This window comes from Diadema setosum, chromosome 3 (assembly GCF_964275005.1).
Source record: "Diadema setosum chromosome 3, eeDiaSeto1, whole genome shotgun sequence".
NCBI lineage: Eukaryota > Metazoa > Echinodermata > Echinoidea > Diadematoida > Diadematidae > Diadema > Diadema setosum.
In genome coordinates, this window is record NC_092687.1 from 2,509,685 (window position 1) to 2,526,439 (window position 16,755).

The 16,755-nt window shown below is 39.5% G+C and overlaps 1 protein-coding gene across 1 annotated transcript; it reads left to right on the plus strand.

Annotated features, from left to right (window-relative positions):
- The first annotated feature begins 289 nt into the window (after positions 1–289).
- Positions 290–9,150, plus strand: LOC140246971 (transcriptional adapter 3-A-like). The gene is made up of 9 exons (XM_072326281.1): positions 290–533; positions 1,940–2,118; positions 2,883–3,047; positions 3,421–3,682; positions 4,751–4,829; positions 5,787–5,901; positions 6,705–6,831; positions 7,769–7,962; positions 8,950–9,150. The coding sequence occupies exons 1-9, from the start codon at positions 449–451 to the stop codon at positions 9,079–9,081; spliced, it is 1,338 nt and encodes a 445-aa protein (XP_072182382.1). The 5' UTR covers positions 290–448; the 3' UTR covers positions 9,082–9,150.
- The last annotated feature ends 7,605 nt before the right edge of the window (positions 9,151–16,755 follow it).

The window sequence follows — 16,755 nt, forward strand, 5'->3', positions numbered from 1 at the left end:
CCGCATGTATATAGATAGGTTTGTGTGATGTGGGAGAGTCGAATGCTGGTGCTGTTCGGTACGTTCTATGGATGGTAGGCCGCGCCGTCCGTGTTGATGTTTGCAGTTCACGAACCCACCATTTCCATCTGTTCAATTTATCGCCGTGAATTTTGTGACTTGAAGCCTGTCGCATGTAGACCCTATTTTTCGAAAGTGTAAAAATGAATGCTTACAAGCATGTAAATTGATGCGTTTTTACCCGACAAGTACGGATGCGATTCTGTACGCGCTGCATCACATGCACATGCCTGGTCACTGACACTGGTGACTGGTGTGTACACCACCGCACTGGCCCCGGGTCTTTTCTGCGGCTGTGGAGTGTTACTTTTGTGTCCTTCCTTAGATCTCTCCTCACTACGCAACAACACCGGCTTCAGTAGTACAGTCAGTGGAAACTCCGTGAAAAATGGCAGATGTTAAAGACCTCCCATTTCAGTTTCCTGAGTTAGCTCATATCGACCACAAGAAATCATGTCCGAGATACAATTCAGGTGAGCGTTTTTCTAGATTCTAACGTTAAAGAGGTTAAACTTTACCTTTTTTTATTGGCTTGATATTCCCTGCAGTATGTACAAGAATGACCTCATACACATTTGTAGATCTAGCTAACGTAAATTAACATTAACTCTGTTTCTGTTACAAAGAAAACATGACTGATCGACTCGATCAATTATCATTGACTGTCTGTGGTCAGACACAAGGGCGAATTAATTTTTAAGTAATTTTACTCATGCTCACCGTGCAGCGCGGCGGGTATTGTCCTGTTGTCTCCAAGTCTAACGCTACAAGGTGTTGCTAGCTCTCTATCAGTTGTGTTGTGTTCGTGAACTGTAAAATGCAAATTGTGCAGTTTACATTGTAACTGTTGAAGGGAGAGACAAAATATTCAGCAAGTGAGTTTATGAACATCTTGCAGTCAATTTATAGTTTTCATCTGTGGGATAGGATGTCATGTTTGTATGATTATTTAGAACTTGTAAGACAATGTAGATGTCTAACGGTTAGAGATGTAACAAACAACATTATCTACAAACCAATAAAGATGAGGAAGATGAAGAGCGGGAAGAAATAAGAAGATGAAAACCAGCATTATCCCTTGGCCCAATTGGTAAAAATCTGAACATGTCCAATGACATATGCACTTTCCTTTCATTTTCAGGCTTTTGTCGTGATTTGCCATGACGGCGCACTGTTGATGTTTCGCAGCCAGAAATAACAGTGAACACACTGAAATCATTTACACGTACATACAATGTAGTAGTATTATGATTGATTTCTTTCTTCTCCCGTGCTCGTATTTTTTCTTCTTCTCTTCCTCTCTTTATGTATTTCTCTCTCCCACTCCTGTTCCTCCTCCATTTCGTATTCCTCATCTTCGTCTCATCGTTTTTTCCCTCCCCTGCTTCTCCTCCACCTCCTCCCATACTCTCCTCTCATATTGTACTCCCTCTACTTCATTCTTGCACTTCCTAAACCTACCCTCTTCCCCCTTGTCGTCTCCTCTCTTCTCCTTTTCCTCCTCTTCCTCCACCTTCCCCTTGACCTCTTCCCCTACCCCTTCTACTCCTTCCCCCCCACCTCCTTTTCCTGCTCTTCATTTCTCCTCCTCCTCATCTCTCCTCCCTCTATTTCCCTCCTCTTCCTTGGCTTATCCTCTCTCCCTTCTCCTCTACTACCTCCATCTCCTTTTCCACCACCTCCTCTTCTTCTTCCTCATCCTCTCATCTCTCCTCCCTCTATTTCCCTCCTCCTCTTCCTTGGATCATCCTCTCTCCCTTCTCCTCTACTACATGTACCTCCATCTCCTTTTCCACCTCCTCCTCTTCTTCTTTCTCCTCCTCTTCTTCTTCCTCTCCTCCCCCCCCCCACTCCACCTCTCATCTTTGTCCCCACCCAGTTGTTGAAAAGGAAGTTGAGAATGGCACCATCAGCCTAGAGGAACTTGACTGCCTTCAGCTGGAGCTGGAGACCATGCTGGCGGCCGTGTCTCGTCGGATCCGTCAGATCCAGCAGGAAGTGCAGACCCTCTCTGACCTCCAGGACACCAGTAAGAAGGATAAGAAGGGGGCAAAACCGGTGAGTGGACCCCCTCTCCCTCTACCACTTTCTGACCTTCATCACATGCTCTCTCTCTTGGTTGGGTTGTGGTTATTTGTGTCATCCAATATCTCAACTCTTGATGTGTAACCGCATGTGATGCTCCACTACACACAAAAACCAGCAAAAGAACCAGTGAGCACAGACGGAAAAAAAAAAATGTTATAGAGTTTCAATCTCTTCTTTATCTTTTCTTGAGTTATATCAACAGTCTTGATGCAAATTAGATGATCTGCTGCTGTCTACTCACAGACTTCCTGACAGAGTTAAAGTTTGTTTTTATTACAAATCTGTAAATGAAACAATAAAAAATCAAAGAAGGCATGAATTATATTCTGTAATTGTAGCGATCAAAAAGGAAAAGTGACATTATAGTGAAGGCATGGATCTTGTTACTTGATGATTGGACCCAAGAAGAATGTTTTTGTGTTCAAATTATGTATGATGATACCCTGGTTTCATATATACTGATTGTATTGATGATAACCTCTACTTCAGTATTGAGGAACGAACACTTTAATAAACTTTGTTAATATTCTTTACTAATCAATTCCAGAGTTCATACCTCAACACAATGGTTGTATGTCAGGAGTAACAGTAGAAGAAAGAAGGTAATCTATAGTATTAGTAATTCTCATTTCTGCAACAATTATTGAATGAAGTCTGTGCAAAAATAGGTTTCAGTCTCAGATTCATCCTGTTTTTGTTGTTTGTGTTTTTGTGTGTGGCTTTAATCTAACTAGCAGGACAAAAAAGAGGATGCAGCAAGCACACCCTCATCAGGCAAGAGAGGGAGAACTGAAGAGAAATCGGAGAAACCTCCAAAGAAGATGAAGGAGTCTAGCAGCAAAATGAACAATGCTGGTACACCCTCAGGACCGAACCGACCCAAAGCCAAGAGCATGCATGTGAGTGGGTGGAAACTTGAAGCAATTCCCAGTTGATAAGATTGCTCCTGGAAACCTTTAAAGTTAGGATGTTAGGCTTAAGATGCTTAAATGCTCAGTTGCCATAGCAACCCATCTTTGGACAAGACAATTTGCTCCCTTTATACTTTATGCCCTGAATAAGTTTTGCTCTGAGCTCATACTACTTCCATTTAGTTTTGAGTGTTATCATCAACATGTACATGTTTTGTTTCTATTTTGTTTGTTTTTCACATCCATTGAGTGATGTTGTAAAACCAATGATTTGTGAGTTTGCAAGATTAAGCAGAGATGAATGTTGGTTTTAAAGTTTGTTTTTTTTTCTTTCATGTTCCCTTTCCTCTCTTTGATACAGCAAAAGCTCCAGGAGTATGAGTTCACGGACGATCCACTCTCCGAGGCGGCGCCCCCTCGCCTACCCCGAAATGACACCATCGACCGCTTCTGGGCGTCAGTGGAGCCGTACTGTGCTGACATCACCAACGATGACCTGAAAGTCTTGGACGAGCTGATCAAGAGCGGGGATGAGGAGGTGGAGTATTTCAAGATCCCATCGCTGGGGAAACACTACACAGTACGCTGGGCGCATGAAGACTTGTTGGAGGAGCAGCGAGAAGGTAGGAGGCCCTCTAGTGGCAGTTGTCTTCCCTTTCTGTACTTTATACCAAAGAAACTAAAGAAAACAGTGCTGCTGGAAATGATTATGGTAATGCTGAAAATAATGATGACTACATGTATATTCATGATGATTAATGTGATTAAAGTTAGATTGATAATGATGTTGTATGTGCAGGATGATGATGAAGATGGAGATAGTGATTTTGATGAGGGTGTTGATATTACAATAGTTATATTTATAGCCTGGTAGCTTTATTATTGTATACTGAGCTATTTACATTCAGAGCCATTCATTGTCATAACCAGAGCTTTTTCTGACACCAACATGATCTAATCCAAGTTCTGCCTTTAATAGATAACAGCATACAGGAATCAAACTTTTTCACTGGCTTCTCCAAAATGATACCGTAACCTTTATCATTAAGTGAGTATTTACAGTTGTCACTCATGCATCTGCAAGAAAGAAAGAAAGACAGAAAGACAGAAAGAAAGAAAGAAACAGCGAAGTTTCCTCTTTTGAGCTTATAATGTGTGTATGCAGTTCAGCTGCTTTCCCTGCAAGTTTCATTAGACTCTGATATCATCTTAAAGGGTGTGTACAGTTCTGGTTGAGGTGAGGATTTAGCTTTTAACATTTTGCAAGATATTCAGAAACCACTCTATGAGCTGTCAAAGAGCATGCAATTCTAAGGGGTATCAAAAGTTTATTTGATGAAAATCGGTTTTGAAATGGCTGAGATATCCAAAAACAAGGTGAAACAAAGAGATCCTAGTAAAAGGCTTGGCCTGTCACCTTTTATTATTTTCACTTTTTGAAAAGCAATTTTCATCAAATAAACATTGAATCCTTTCAATTACATGCTCTTTTATATTTCATAAGAGGTTTCTCATAGTCTCACTTAGGAATGTTATAAACCTGAAACCCCACCTCAATCAGTACTGTACAGCCCCTTTAACACATTTTGAGTATTTCAACAGAGACATTATTTGCCACTACAAGAGCTATAACAACTGTAATTGGGAACCGGTCAAATATGAATTCATTATCATTTGTTTGTTTGCTGCAGGAGGTAGAATAACAGACAAAAAGAAGGGACCATCTCCAAACGTGAAGGAAGCAAAAGCCATGCTCAAGAAAGCAGACAGGTATGTTTCCATGATTGCAGTTACATCTGATACTCTTAACCCTGTACTTTATTAATCCCTGTTTTACTTTACATAAACATAGCTGCAAAAGGTGTGTATAAAATGTTTTGCCACTTTGAAGATCAGGGCTGTGTGGGTCTACTCGGACTCAGAGGCCCAAATTCATGAAGGTTGTACAAAATTTGAAGGTGGTACAATCTTTGTCCATGGTTTAAACCATGGACAAAGGTTGTACCACCTTCATGAAGTCGGGCCAGTAGGTATGCTACCAACACATTGTTGTTTGGTAGTACAGGGTAATTGCCTAACACACGTGACTTTATACAGGTGGGCATGTATATTCAGTGCTGTGGTATACATGTAATCATATAGGGCACTGATAACAGGCATGTCTGTCAGACTGGTTACCATGCCAATCTTGTCCACAACAATCACCTGTGTATAATGACCACATTTTGTGTTTTTTTGAGAGGTGGTCAGATAACCGATGTGTTGGCTCAGTGAGTAGAGCGGCTACCCTCACAATCGGGAGGTCGTGGGTTCAAACCCCAGCCGCGTCATACCAAAAGATGTTAAAAGATGGGAGTTGCTGCTACCTTGTTTGCCCGTTTAACAGTTGAAAAGGTTAGAGCAACGTCGATCTGGCGCTGCCGGGCCCACGATCAATTGGGCAAAATGAATTTCCATTCTTGGACAATAAAATTTGGAGTTTATATCCAAAACAATTATTATTATTATAAATTATTATTATAATTGACCATACATGTACATTAGAACCTTGCCACAAAGAGGTCGGATATTATCAAAACCCTTGAATGACAAGGTGTGTTTGTCGGACCTAATATCTTTGTTTTCGTATCCTGAATAGTAAGAAACCTGATATGACAAGGTAAATAATCTTCTTTGTTTGCTCCTCATTATGATGACAGTACCATATGTTTATTTTCTGAACCCCAGGCCGGATGACGACATCTGTCCGTTTGGAACGCTGACCCAGCGTCTCATTTCAGCTCTCGTAGAGGAGAATATCATGTGTCCTCTGGAGGAGGAGTTCTTCGTGGAGACGACTAAAGTAAGCATTCTTTTTCTGTGGTCTTCTGTCAACCGCACCTGGATAGTTTCAAGTTAAGAGTCAACTACTGTAAGACATAATATTTATGCGGCATGAAATTTTCACAAATTGGAGCCAGTGAATTTTCTGCAGCATGAAATTTTCGCGAATTGCCACTCGCATTCAGTTCATATAGTGTAGACAAGATCTTTCTCCCATATTTTAGTTTGTGAATCGTTGCTCTCGTGAAATTCATGAAATAAAGATACATGTGAACTTTCCTCCTTTTACAGTATGCAGAAGTACTTACAAGGCATCAGTTGTGTAACACTGTTTCTAGTGCCGTATGTGTGAGCTGCTTGGGTCTACATGAAATTAGAATCAGCACTATTGTGTAAATGAGAAGTTAAGAAAAAAGTAAAGAATATAATACAAGTTGAAATAAAGGCTTAAATCTTCAAGACTGGAAATATTATGTGTGTGACCCGACTCACCAAATGTGGAACAGTGCACTCCCAGAGAAATGAACACAGTTGCAACAACATTTTTATACAACAAAGTGAAAATTAAAGTCCAAAAATCATTTTCTATAATGACCATAGTTTTAACTTAATTTCTGAGCAACAAAGTAAAAATGCAGGTCCCGTGATTACTATCCGTATATCAGTTACACTTACAGCATTTTTTTTTTATATACTGCAAGAAAACTACAGGTCCCAAGAACTCAATTACAATGGCAGTAACCTGTATTTTCTAATGACTCTCCAAAGATTAAATTTTAAAGTTTGTTTTATTTCTAACATTTTATTATTTTTTATTTTTAGCAGGAAGAGAATGGGACCGTCACCGATGGCAACACAGCCACCTCACCCAAGAATGGTAACCGCCCCTTCACAGTGCCACACACCAAGGCCCTGGAGGCAAGAATAAAGGAGGAACTACTAGCACAGGGTGAGTGAGAAGGGATCAGACTGGTACTGTATGTGCCGAATATTTCGCGAGGTTTTTATTTTCACGTATTTCGCGAGTCAGGTGCTATTTGTGAAATTAAAAACACACAAAAATATTGACTCTGAACCTGATATGAATGTGTCGTAAGCGTACACATTTCTCCTTTCAGTATAGGTCTCCACGATCGCGGATTTAACCACTCACGAAATCATCGGGAAGTCTTGATTAGCAAAAATTTAGACTTGCAAAATATATGGCATATACAGTATGCGTGTTTGTGAGAGGGCAGTGAGTTGGCTCAGTCGGTAGTGCGTCTGCCTCTGACCCAAGCGACCCGGGTTCGAACCCGAGTCTTGACTAAAGTAATGTTGTGTGTAATCATACCGTCCCCTCAAGCAAGAGGCAAAACACTCTGTCCCTCGGATAGGACATAAAATGGAGGTCCCATGTATGAGAGAGTATTACAACTCATGCACGTAAAATATCCCACTTCATTCATTCATCGCAAAGAGCAGGGTGTTTAACCCAGTGAAGTGGTCCCTTGTTGGTCGTAAAGGAGTCTGCGCCAAGACTACTACATGCACTGCTTCGGCACTGTCCCATAGGCCCTGTGTTGTAGAGGCTGCAGTGCAGTGGTGCGTGTATTAGTCTTTGCTTTATGACCAACAAGGGTTTGTGCCTGCAAACTAGCTGGACCCTACCAGCTTAGCATAAATGAATGGGCTTTCCAGTCATCTTCTCAGATGGAAAATGAACAAACAAACTAACAAACCTTTCACTTCAGCTTGCTGTCCCATTTGCAAAGCTAATGTACCTGTTATATCAAACACTTGTCAAAGATTGTCATTGCCATATTGTTTGTCAAATAGAGAGCTCAATCTCTTTCAGTCTTGTGTACTTGACTGATGTTCCAACCTCTTTACCACCACAACATCAGGTCTGCTCGACATCGACGACCCCATGGTCATGGCAGAGGAAGACGAGGTCCTGATTGAGCTCCAGAAAAGACAGGAGGAGCTAAAGGCGCTCTACGCTCACAATCGCAGCCAGAAGCAGCGGCTCATCAAACTGGCTAAGGAGGAGATGAAGAGGCAGGATCTCAGGCAGAAACTCCGCGCTGCAGACAACGAGGTATGTCGCGTCCTTTCAAGCAAGTACAGTAAATTCATCCTGTTATTATTTTGTGTTGTTAATGAAAATATGTTCAAATCAGAAGATTATGTAAGTAGTGCAAGCAGTTCGTTTGTGCTATATTTTGTGTCTGTGATCTTCAGATCTACCACGAATGCTCATTCAATAATAAGTACATTGAGAGCCTTGTCGATATGGCTTTTTCAGAAAATCTACATAAAAGCAAAGCTTACAATTTTCCTTACACCTTTGCTGAACTGCATTTCTAGTAGAAAATGCTTCAGTAAAAAAGTTACATGGCTTTGAAAAATGGAATGTATTCCAAAAGTACCCAAGCAATGCAGTCTCAAGTTAGTATGGCACACAAAGGTTTCACCCCGGCACAGACAGATCTAAACATCGTCTGTAAGATTTAAGAAGTATGTCCCCCCCCCCCCCCCCCAAAAAAAAAAAAAAATAAATAAATAATAATAATAATAATAAATAAATAAATAAATAAATGAATAAATAAATTTAAAAAAAATTAAAAAAGAATTAAAAAAATACAAATAAAAAAACAATCAGATTTTCAAATTGATAATATCCAATATGATTGACATAACATCTTAGCTCTATTTTGCCAAAAAAACCCCATTCAATTTGATTAAGTGGTCACAAAGAAATGGATATTGTTGTAAAGCATGTCATGAGTCTAATTCTTCCAATTTTAGCACTTCGATGCTCTTGTGTGTGAATACAATAGACAGAACTTGGAGGGAAGAGATTCCTGACATCCTCTACAAAATTCCTCATTTCTCTTTGACCATTGAAGCAAATCGAATGGGGTTTTCTGTAAGATGTGGGGAATGAGTTATAGTTTCATGCCCTGAATTTGTATTTAGATTCAGTACTCGTAAAGATATCATTGCGGAGGGTTCTGTTGTAATTTTTTTTGGGGACATATGGTAGAGTATTTCCCCTAACCTGACGTGGTCTCTCCCACTCCAGTGCATTGACTACTACCGACGTATCATGGCGGCCAAGCAGAAGAAGCGCTCCCCTACTAAGAAGGAGAGGGATGCGGCAGCCAAGGCCCTAAGGGACCGGGAAGCCCTCATCAAGCAGCTCGACGCACTCTGAGAGGAGACGTCGGGATTCCCGCAGTGGGATTCCCGGAGTAGGATTCCCGCAGCAGGAACATCTTTTCTGATAAGGACCATCACTCTCCTTAACCCATTGAGGACGGAGTGAGTTTGCTACATCACACACATTTCTCATAGACACCTGCCAGAGTATACTCGACACTAGTCTTCAGTGGGTTAAAGGCGGTGACAACTAGACTGGTTGAAAACGCAAGTGAGCGGCGAGTCTGTAAACTTTATTAGGATTCTTAATCCTTGTGGAATCGCCATGGTATTGCCGATGTAAACTGGCTGCCGTGGCGATGGGAAGATGTTGAATAATGTCACTTTTTGCTGGTAGAATCTAGCTGCCCATTCGATGCAGATGCACAGACAACAGTAAATACGGAGAAAGAAAAATGCTGAAAAAATGCAACACACAGCGCCCTCTATTGTCCAAGCCACAGGACTCTCATGCAACAATCATGGATGGGTACCAGATGATGTCACAATGTCACATTTTGTGAATAGATTCCAGCCACCTGTTCTGACCAAGAGTCACAGAGGAAATGGAGTAGGATGGAAACAAGACGCACGTAAAGATGAAGGATGTTCGTGGCGCCCTCTCTTGTTTGCCAACCCTGAGGAAACTCTTAATTAGCAGTCTTGAGAAAGTTATGACAAAAAGAAAGACCTCTGTTATAGGTCCTGCAACCTTTTATGGCCTTTGTATATTGACTAAATGTGATTTTGTCACAAACTAACAAATAAAGGATGCACCGCCCTCTATTGGCAGGTGGCTGAGGGAGGTTTTGTGCTGCTGTAATGGAAACATGAAATCACATCACATTTTGCCTGTTTTTGCTAATAGATGCCTGCCACCTTTTTTGACCCGGAGACTTTAACTCATCTAAATCTGATCAAATCTAAAACAAAAGGAATTACAATGCATAGCGCCCTCTATTGTCATTGAGATGAGAAGTGACGGGGTGATATGTACAGCAACCGTAATGTCTCTTTCTGGCAATAGATTCCTGCAAGCTATTTTCAATGCAAAGGACTGACTTATTTAGAGAAAAGAAACTGTAAAGTGCCAGAATTGATTAAACACAGGGAATAATGATAACCACACCCTGCTACCGTGGAGCATGTATACATTGAGATATAGACCAAACTGATTTTCTAGCTGACTAGTGCCAGTCTTTGGTGTAAAAAGATATGTTTGTGTGTTTCAGGATGGATGCCTATAGCCTGTTCAGTGAGGTCTACTATGCAGTAGGTGTAGTTATACTCGATCATAACGGGGTTGCCGGACTGCTGATTTCACCTTGGTACAAGTGGTACCTCATTGTAATCATGCTAAAAGGAGATGAGCTATTAAAAATGAATAATGTTATTGAAAATTAGTCCAGCCAAATTCACCTCATTGAAAATAGTATGTGGTTGCACGCAAGCTTATGATTTTATACACGGTCAGATGGCATTGCACAGAGTACAATGTAAATTTCTATCACCTGCCATTTGCTGGAACCCGAATGAAGCAGACACACAGAGAGTATTGGTAAAGTAGCTGATTGGTAGTCTAGCAAGTAATGTGATTTTCACAGAGTGGCCAATGCTTAGCCAAATAATGTATGAATTCTTCTAGAAAAACTGCGGTGAAAAGAGTATTCACATTTCATATTATTTGCTTTATAGTTTTGTTTTTTTATTTATTTTAGCTGAAATGTTGCAGGTGCAAAGTGCACAAAAATTGTTTGCCCTGAAAAATTTCTCAATTGTATGATATCAAAGTTTAGCAACAAATCCAAACCTATAGAAGAGGGGCAGATTATGTGCCATGTGTGATGATATGTCAGCATCGAGACAGTCATCCTTTTCTTGATTGCCTGGATTTGGTTAGTTTTGCACCAGTCTTTTACTGCTTGAACAATTCTTTAACAATTTGCAATTTGTTTTGCTCTTGTTGATGTAACACACGATTTCCCAGGAAAAAACTAGGTATTTCGGAGGAAAACTTTCCTAGTTTGCATTCAGTAAGATAGTTCATCATTATTTTCCACTTGTCTCTGAAGTATTATACAGTAGTCAACATTTAGGATCATCTCATATGTTGAGTGTATGTATGCTCACTTTCTGTGCATACATGTATATGTGTTAGGCGCACCTGGTAAACTAGGGACTGCGAGCGACGGAGAGCGACACTCAGCGACGGGGACTTCTTGCGAGAACAATGAAGTGCGTCGCAGTATGTTTTTACTCCGTCGCTAAGCGTCGGTCCAAGCATTACGCGCCATCATTTTGATGATACCGCGACGCTTGCCGACGCTTGCTGACACTTGCCGACACCCTCAAAAGAAGCTGTTGATTATTTCTATGTTGCGTGACCTCCGCTCACGCAAGTGTTCGTTTTATTATAGTGCCGACGTTTCGGGACACGGCGCTTGAGATGTAGCGAGATTTCTGAATGGTCACGGCCAGTGCTCAAATTGAATAGCGAGCGACGTGTTCAGACGCACCTCTCCTGATTACAAAATGATGCTCGTGATAGCCCGACGATGAGCGACGTGTCCAGACGCTTTCCTTTGTCTCAACATTGATTATGAGTTGATTTGCGTTTCGTTTGGCTATAAGATGGTGAAAAGAAGACGTAATTATGGGGTGTGATCTCACTGAACGGAGAACACTTTGAAAGCAGCGATCGAAGATGGTTTATGAAAACACATGTAGGTCTACATTCATACGCGAATGTATGCCTTAATTAGGCAGCTCCATACATGTAAAATTTTGCATGCATGAGGTGAGATCTTTTTTTATCTGTCAAGTGACTCAAGAAATGAATACAGTGTATTACGAAGTCGTCCTATTTCTCCCGCAGGAAAAAGTCAGATGTTTGCCTTTACTTTTGGAAATGAACAGCGGCAACAATCGGCTCCGCAAGATGCTAAAATTAATGTCAGATGTTTCATTTTAATTTTGGAAATGAATAATGGTAATATTCGTATGATACTAAAATAAACGTCGGATGTTTGTTTATACTTTTGGAAATGAATAACAGTAAGATTCAGCTCCATACGGTGCTAAAATTGATGTCAGATATTTGATTTTGCGATCGGAAATGCATAAGGATAACATTTGGCTCCGGAAGATGCTAAAATAAATGTCGAATGTTTGCTTTGACTTTCGGAAATGATTAACAATAATATTCAACTCCGTACGATGATAAAATAAACGCCGCATGTTTGCTTTCACTTTCGAAAGTAGATAGCAACATTCGGCTCCAGAAGATGCTAAAATAACTATCACATGATTGCTTTTACGTTCGGAAGCGAATAGCAGTAATATTCTGCTCCATACGATGCTAAAATGTCGGATGTCTGCTTTTAAATTTCGAAATGAATAACAGTAACATTGATTCATTAAAATTGATGTTTGATGTTTGCTTTGACGTTCGGAAATGAATAATAATTATATTCAACTCCGTACGATGATAAAATAACTGTCTGATGTTTGCTTTTATGTTTGAAAGTAAATAGCAATAACATTCAGCTTCGGAAGACGCTATAAATGCCGGATGTTTACTTAAACGTTCGAAAGTAAATTAGCGATAACATTCAGCTCTGGAAGATGCTAAAGTAAATGTTAAATGATCCCTTTGACGTTTGGAAATGAATACCAATAATTTCAACTCCGTGTGATGGTGAAATAAATGCCGGATGTTTGCTTTAATGTTCGAAAGTAAATATCAATAACATTCAGCTCCGGAGGATGCTAAAATAAATGTCGAATGATCCCTTTGACGTTCGGAAATGAATAACAATAATATTCATTTCCGTACTATGATCAAATGAATGTCGGATGTTTGCTTTTAGTTTCGAAAGTAAATAGCAATGACATTCGGCTCCGGAAGATGCTGAAATAAATGTCAGATGATTGCTTTTACGTTCGGAAGTGAATAGAAGTAACATTCTGCTCCATACGATGCCAAATAAATGTTGGATATTTGCTTTTACATTTCGAAATGAATAACAGTAACATTCAGCTGCGTTTGATGGGAAAGTAAATGTCTGATATCTGCCTTGACGTTAAAAATGAACAACAGTAGGCCCTACAATTCGGCTCCGTACGATGCTAAAATAATATTGTCAGATGATTCATTTCACTTTCGGAAGTGGACAGCAGCAAATAACATTCGGCTCCGTATGATAATGAAATAAATGTCGGATGTTTGTTTTTAAATTTGGAAATGAATACCAGTAATATTCTGCTCCGTATACGATGCTAAAATAATAAGAGATTGTTGCTTTTACATTTGGAAATGATTAACGGTATCAATCGGCTCAGTTAGATGCTAAAATAGATAGCGGATGTTTGCTTTCACGTTCGGAAATGAATAAGGATAACATTCAGCTCCCTAAAGACGCTAAAATGAATGTCGGTAGTTTGCTTTTACATTTGAAAATGATTAACGGTAATATTCGGCTCCGTAAGGTGCTAAAATACTAGTAAATGTTGCGTGATTGCTCTTACAATCGGAAATGAATAACGAAAACTTTCGGCTCTTTATAGCGCTAAAACGTTAATGTCGGATGTTTTAAATGTCTGCAAATGCTCCCATTTTCTCATTTCAAACGTAAGTTTTGACCACCTAAATAGGCATCAACTTTTAACTAACTAACAGTGTGTGGGATTATTTCGAAGGTGCCTAGTCTGAAAACTCTTAATCCGGCACGAAAATTTATTTATTTATTTATTTATTTATTTATTTATTTATGTATCTATTAATTATTCATTTATCTTTTGAGTTGAACAGCGTTGAGAATATCGACCCCCGTTTCGCTTTCGAGTCGACGATTCTTCAAAAAACGAAACTTTTTCCCCCTTCGTCAATTTGGGATTTACGAGCCTTCGGAATGACTGTAACTATGTTTATTTTTTTTTTCAGTCGATTAGGGGATGGGGGGGGTAGTTCAGAAAATAAATATAGAAGGGAGTGAAAATCTTGAGGCAAGAAATACAAGTAAGTGAAATTCTCAGTTTCATATCGCTAATTGCGTGATGTTTGTATTCTGGAAAGAGTCATAGCCCTACTTATTCCGTTGGTTCGTTCTTCCGAATCTTAGCCTTCGGAATAACGAACTCTAAGTAACGAACTGTAACTTTATATTTTGTTTTGTTTGTTTGTTTTTCAGTCGAGCAGTGGAGGGGGAAGGGTAATTCAGAAAAGAAATATATAGACGACATCAGGGAAAATTTTGAGGCAAGAAATCAGTTTCTCAGTTTGACATTGTTAATTTCTTTGCGTGGTGGTTATTATTCCAAAAAGAGTCATGTATGATGATACTAGGTGTACTTATATTCCGATGGTTCGTTCTTCCGTATCCGAAAAACGCAAATTCCATGTTTGTTACTATAGTAATCTGAAAATGTATTAGGGGTTGTTAATCCGAACATTTTGTGACATTCCAAAGGTTCGTTAATCTGAAAATGGGAAATACGGTTCGTTAATCTGAAAACGAATAACGTGGTCAAAAATTTGTTTTGTTTTCGGATTAACAGCATTTAGAAAACCAAACCTTCCTTCGTTTTTGAATTGACGAATCTTCAAAACAGCAACACAGTTTTGTTGTTGCTTTTATTTTTTTTTCGAATAACGAGACTTCGGAAATTGCAAACTTTCAAAGTAACGAACAGTTACGATTTTTTGTTAATCATTAAAGCGAGCAGTGGAGGATAATTCAGAAAAGAAATACAGACGGGAGGAATAATCTTTGATTGATGATGATGTTGGTCATGTTTCTGACTGTTTATAGAAAAAGGCTGAGTGATCCGAGTGATGGTGATGATCAGTTATTACTAATGCGAGTGTAAAAGACAGCTTGCTGAACATACTTCTTTCCCTTCCGGCCCATGAATGATGGGGGAAAAAAAAAAAAACATACTCCTCAGCTCACAACAAAAAGAACCACGTGCTAGCAACCTTCGTAAAGTTAAATCTAGACGTTCATTGCCAGCAAAGGGGAAAGAGATTGTGTATGCAGTCTCCGGCATTACGAGAAACTTGACACCCCACCCTTCTCCCCTCCTTGTGGAAATTTTCCACAAAACCAGGTGCCAGACCCAAGGTGCCAGACGAAAGAATGCGCGCACTGGAATAAACCGCGTGTACATAGCCTGAAATTATCGATCGAAGAACTAGCTCATGAGTTGTCATCGCAAAGATCGTGATTCTAATTATAGCCTTTCTTCTGACCGTTAGTAGAAATATCGAACAGTTTATTAATGTGTACTTAATTGAGTATTTTAAATGTTTACTGAACTACAAATTGTATAGGAAGGGATCTATTACTCACAGAAATATACGAAAGGCCTCGTATGCCCAGACAAATTCACTAGTATGTAGTATGTGATGAGTATGTGATGCAGCCACTACCTGGTTAGACAGCAAAATCCTGACAATTTCACGCTCAAAACTACGTATTACTTTGGAAAGTTTGAAGGAACTTCACCTACGAACTGTGAAGTTATTTGGCTATCAACATTCGTTCGTTTTTGTTTTTTGTTTTGTTTTTGTTTTTTCCTCTTTTAAAAGACATGATTTCTTCGTATGGAACGTAAACTGTTTAGCGAACATCGTAGTATGGCAGACTTTGTGATATCAGTCATGGGAAAAGAAACTGGAATAGTGAAGATGTTTAGAATCCAATAAATAACATGAAAAGCCTGAAAAATAACACATGACTATGTTTTATAGTAAAGAACAACTGAATATACCCAACAATTTTTTGCATTGAAAGAAAGATATTATTCAGAGGGGTGAAGGTTCAGATGCGAGTTTCTTCCTCTACAAATTAAATTTGTTAAGATGGCAACTGCTGATCTGTACATCAACAAACATGTACATCGCGTACAGTAGCTCAGTACACACGAGAATCTTTATAATCGTGCTGCTGGTATACAAGCTGGACGATACTATTACTAAGGCATACTGTCGTAATGTTTGTTTAGTCAATTTTTTTTTTTTTTTTTTTTTTTTTGCGGACTAGCCAAAATTTAATCAGGGTAGTGATATGACAACAGTAAGTGAATAAAGACAATCTGAACTTATTCGTTGCCCTATTGTGATGTGGAGCGAGTTTTACCTTGCATTCTAAAAGGCGAGTTTTCTTTCTGTTAGAAATCATGTAACTGATCTCTGCAATATTAATGTACGAGTAGGCCCTATAGCTTCTTACTTAGTCTAAACACGATTTCAGTCGATTTTGCTATTAACAGTTCAAGTTTTTGCGTTTGTAAACGGCATTCACTGGTGCTTGCTTGTTTGCTTGCTTGGTACATTTCTGTCATGCGGCTGGCAGTTCGTGACTTAAAATCTCCACTTCTCTTTTACGGTCAGCAACGATTTGATAAACAAATTCATAGGGTTCATCAACAAGATGGTACACATAACGTGATACAATGCGTATTCACCACATTGGCGTGGTGGCATATAGAAAGTTAATGAACAAGCACTAATCTTTTTTTTCTTTTTCACGCATCGCACTGTGTCTTGGAAGGAAGGTGTCTCAATGACCCCTTCACCACAGACTTTCAAGTACATTGTACAGAGTAACTTTGATCAAAGACAATGGCATTAAGGCTTGCCGATTTCAAAACAGAATGTCCACGCCTTGCCTCGTGCGAACAAAAGACG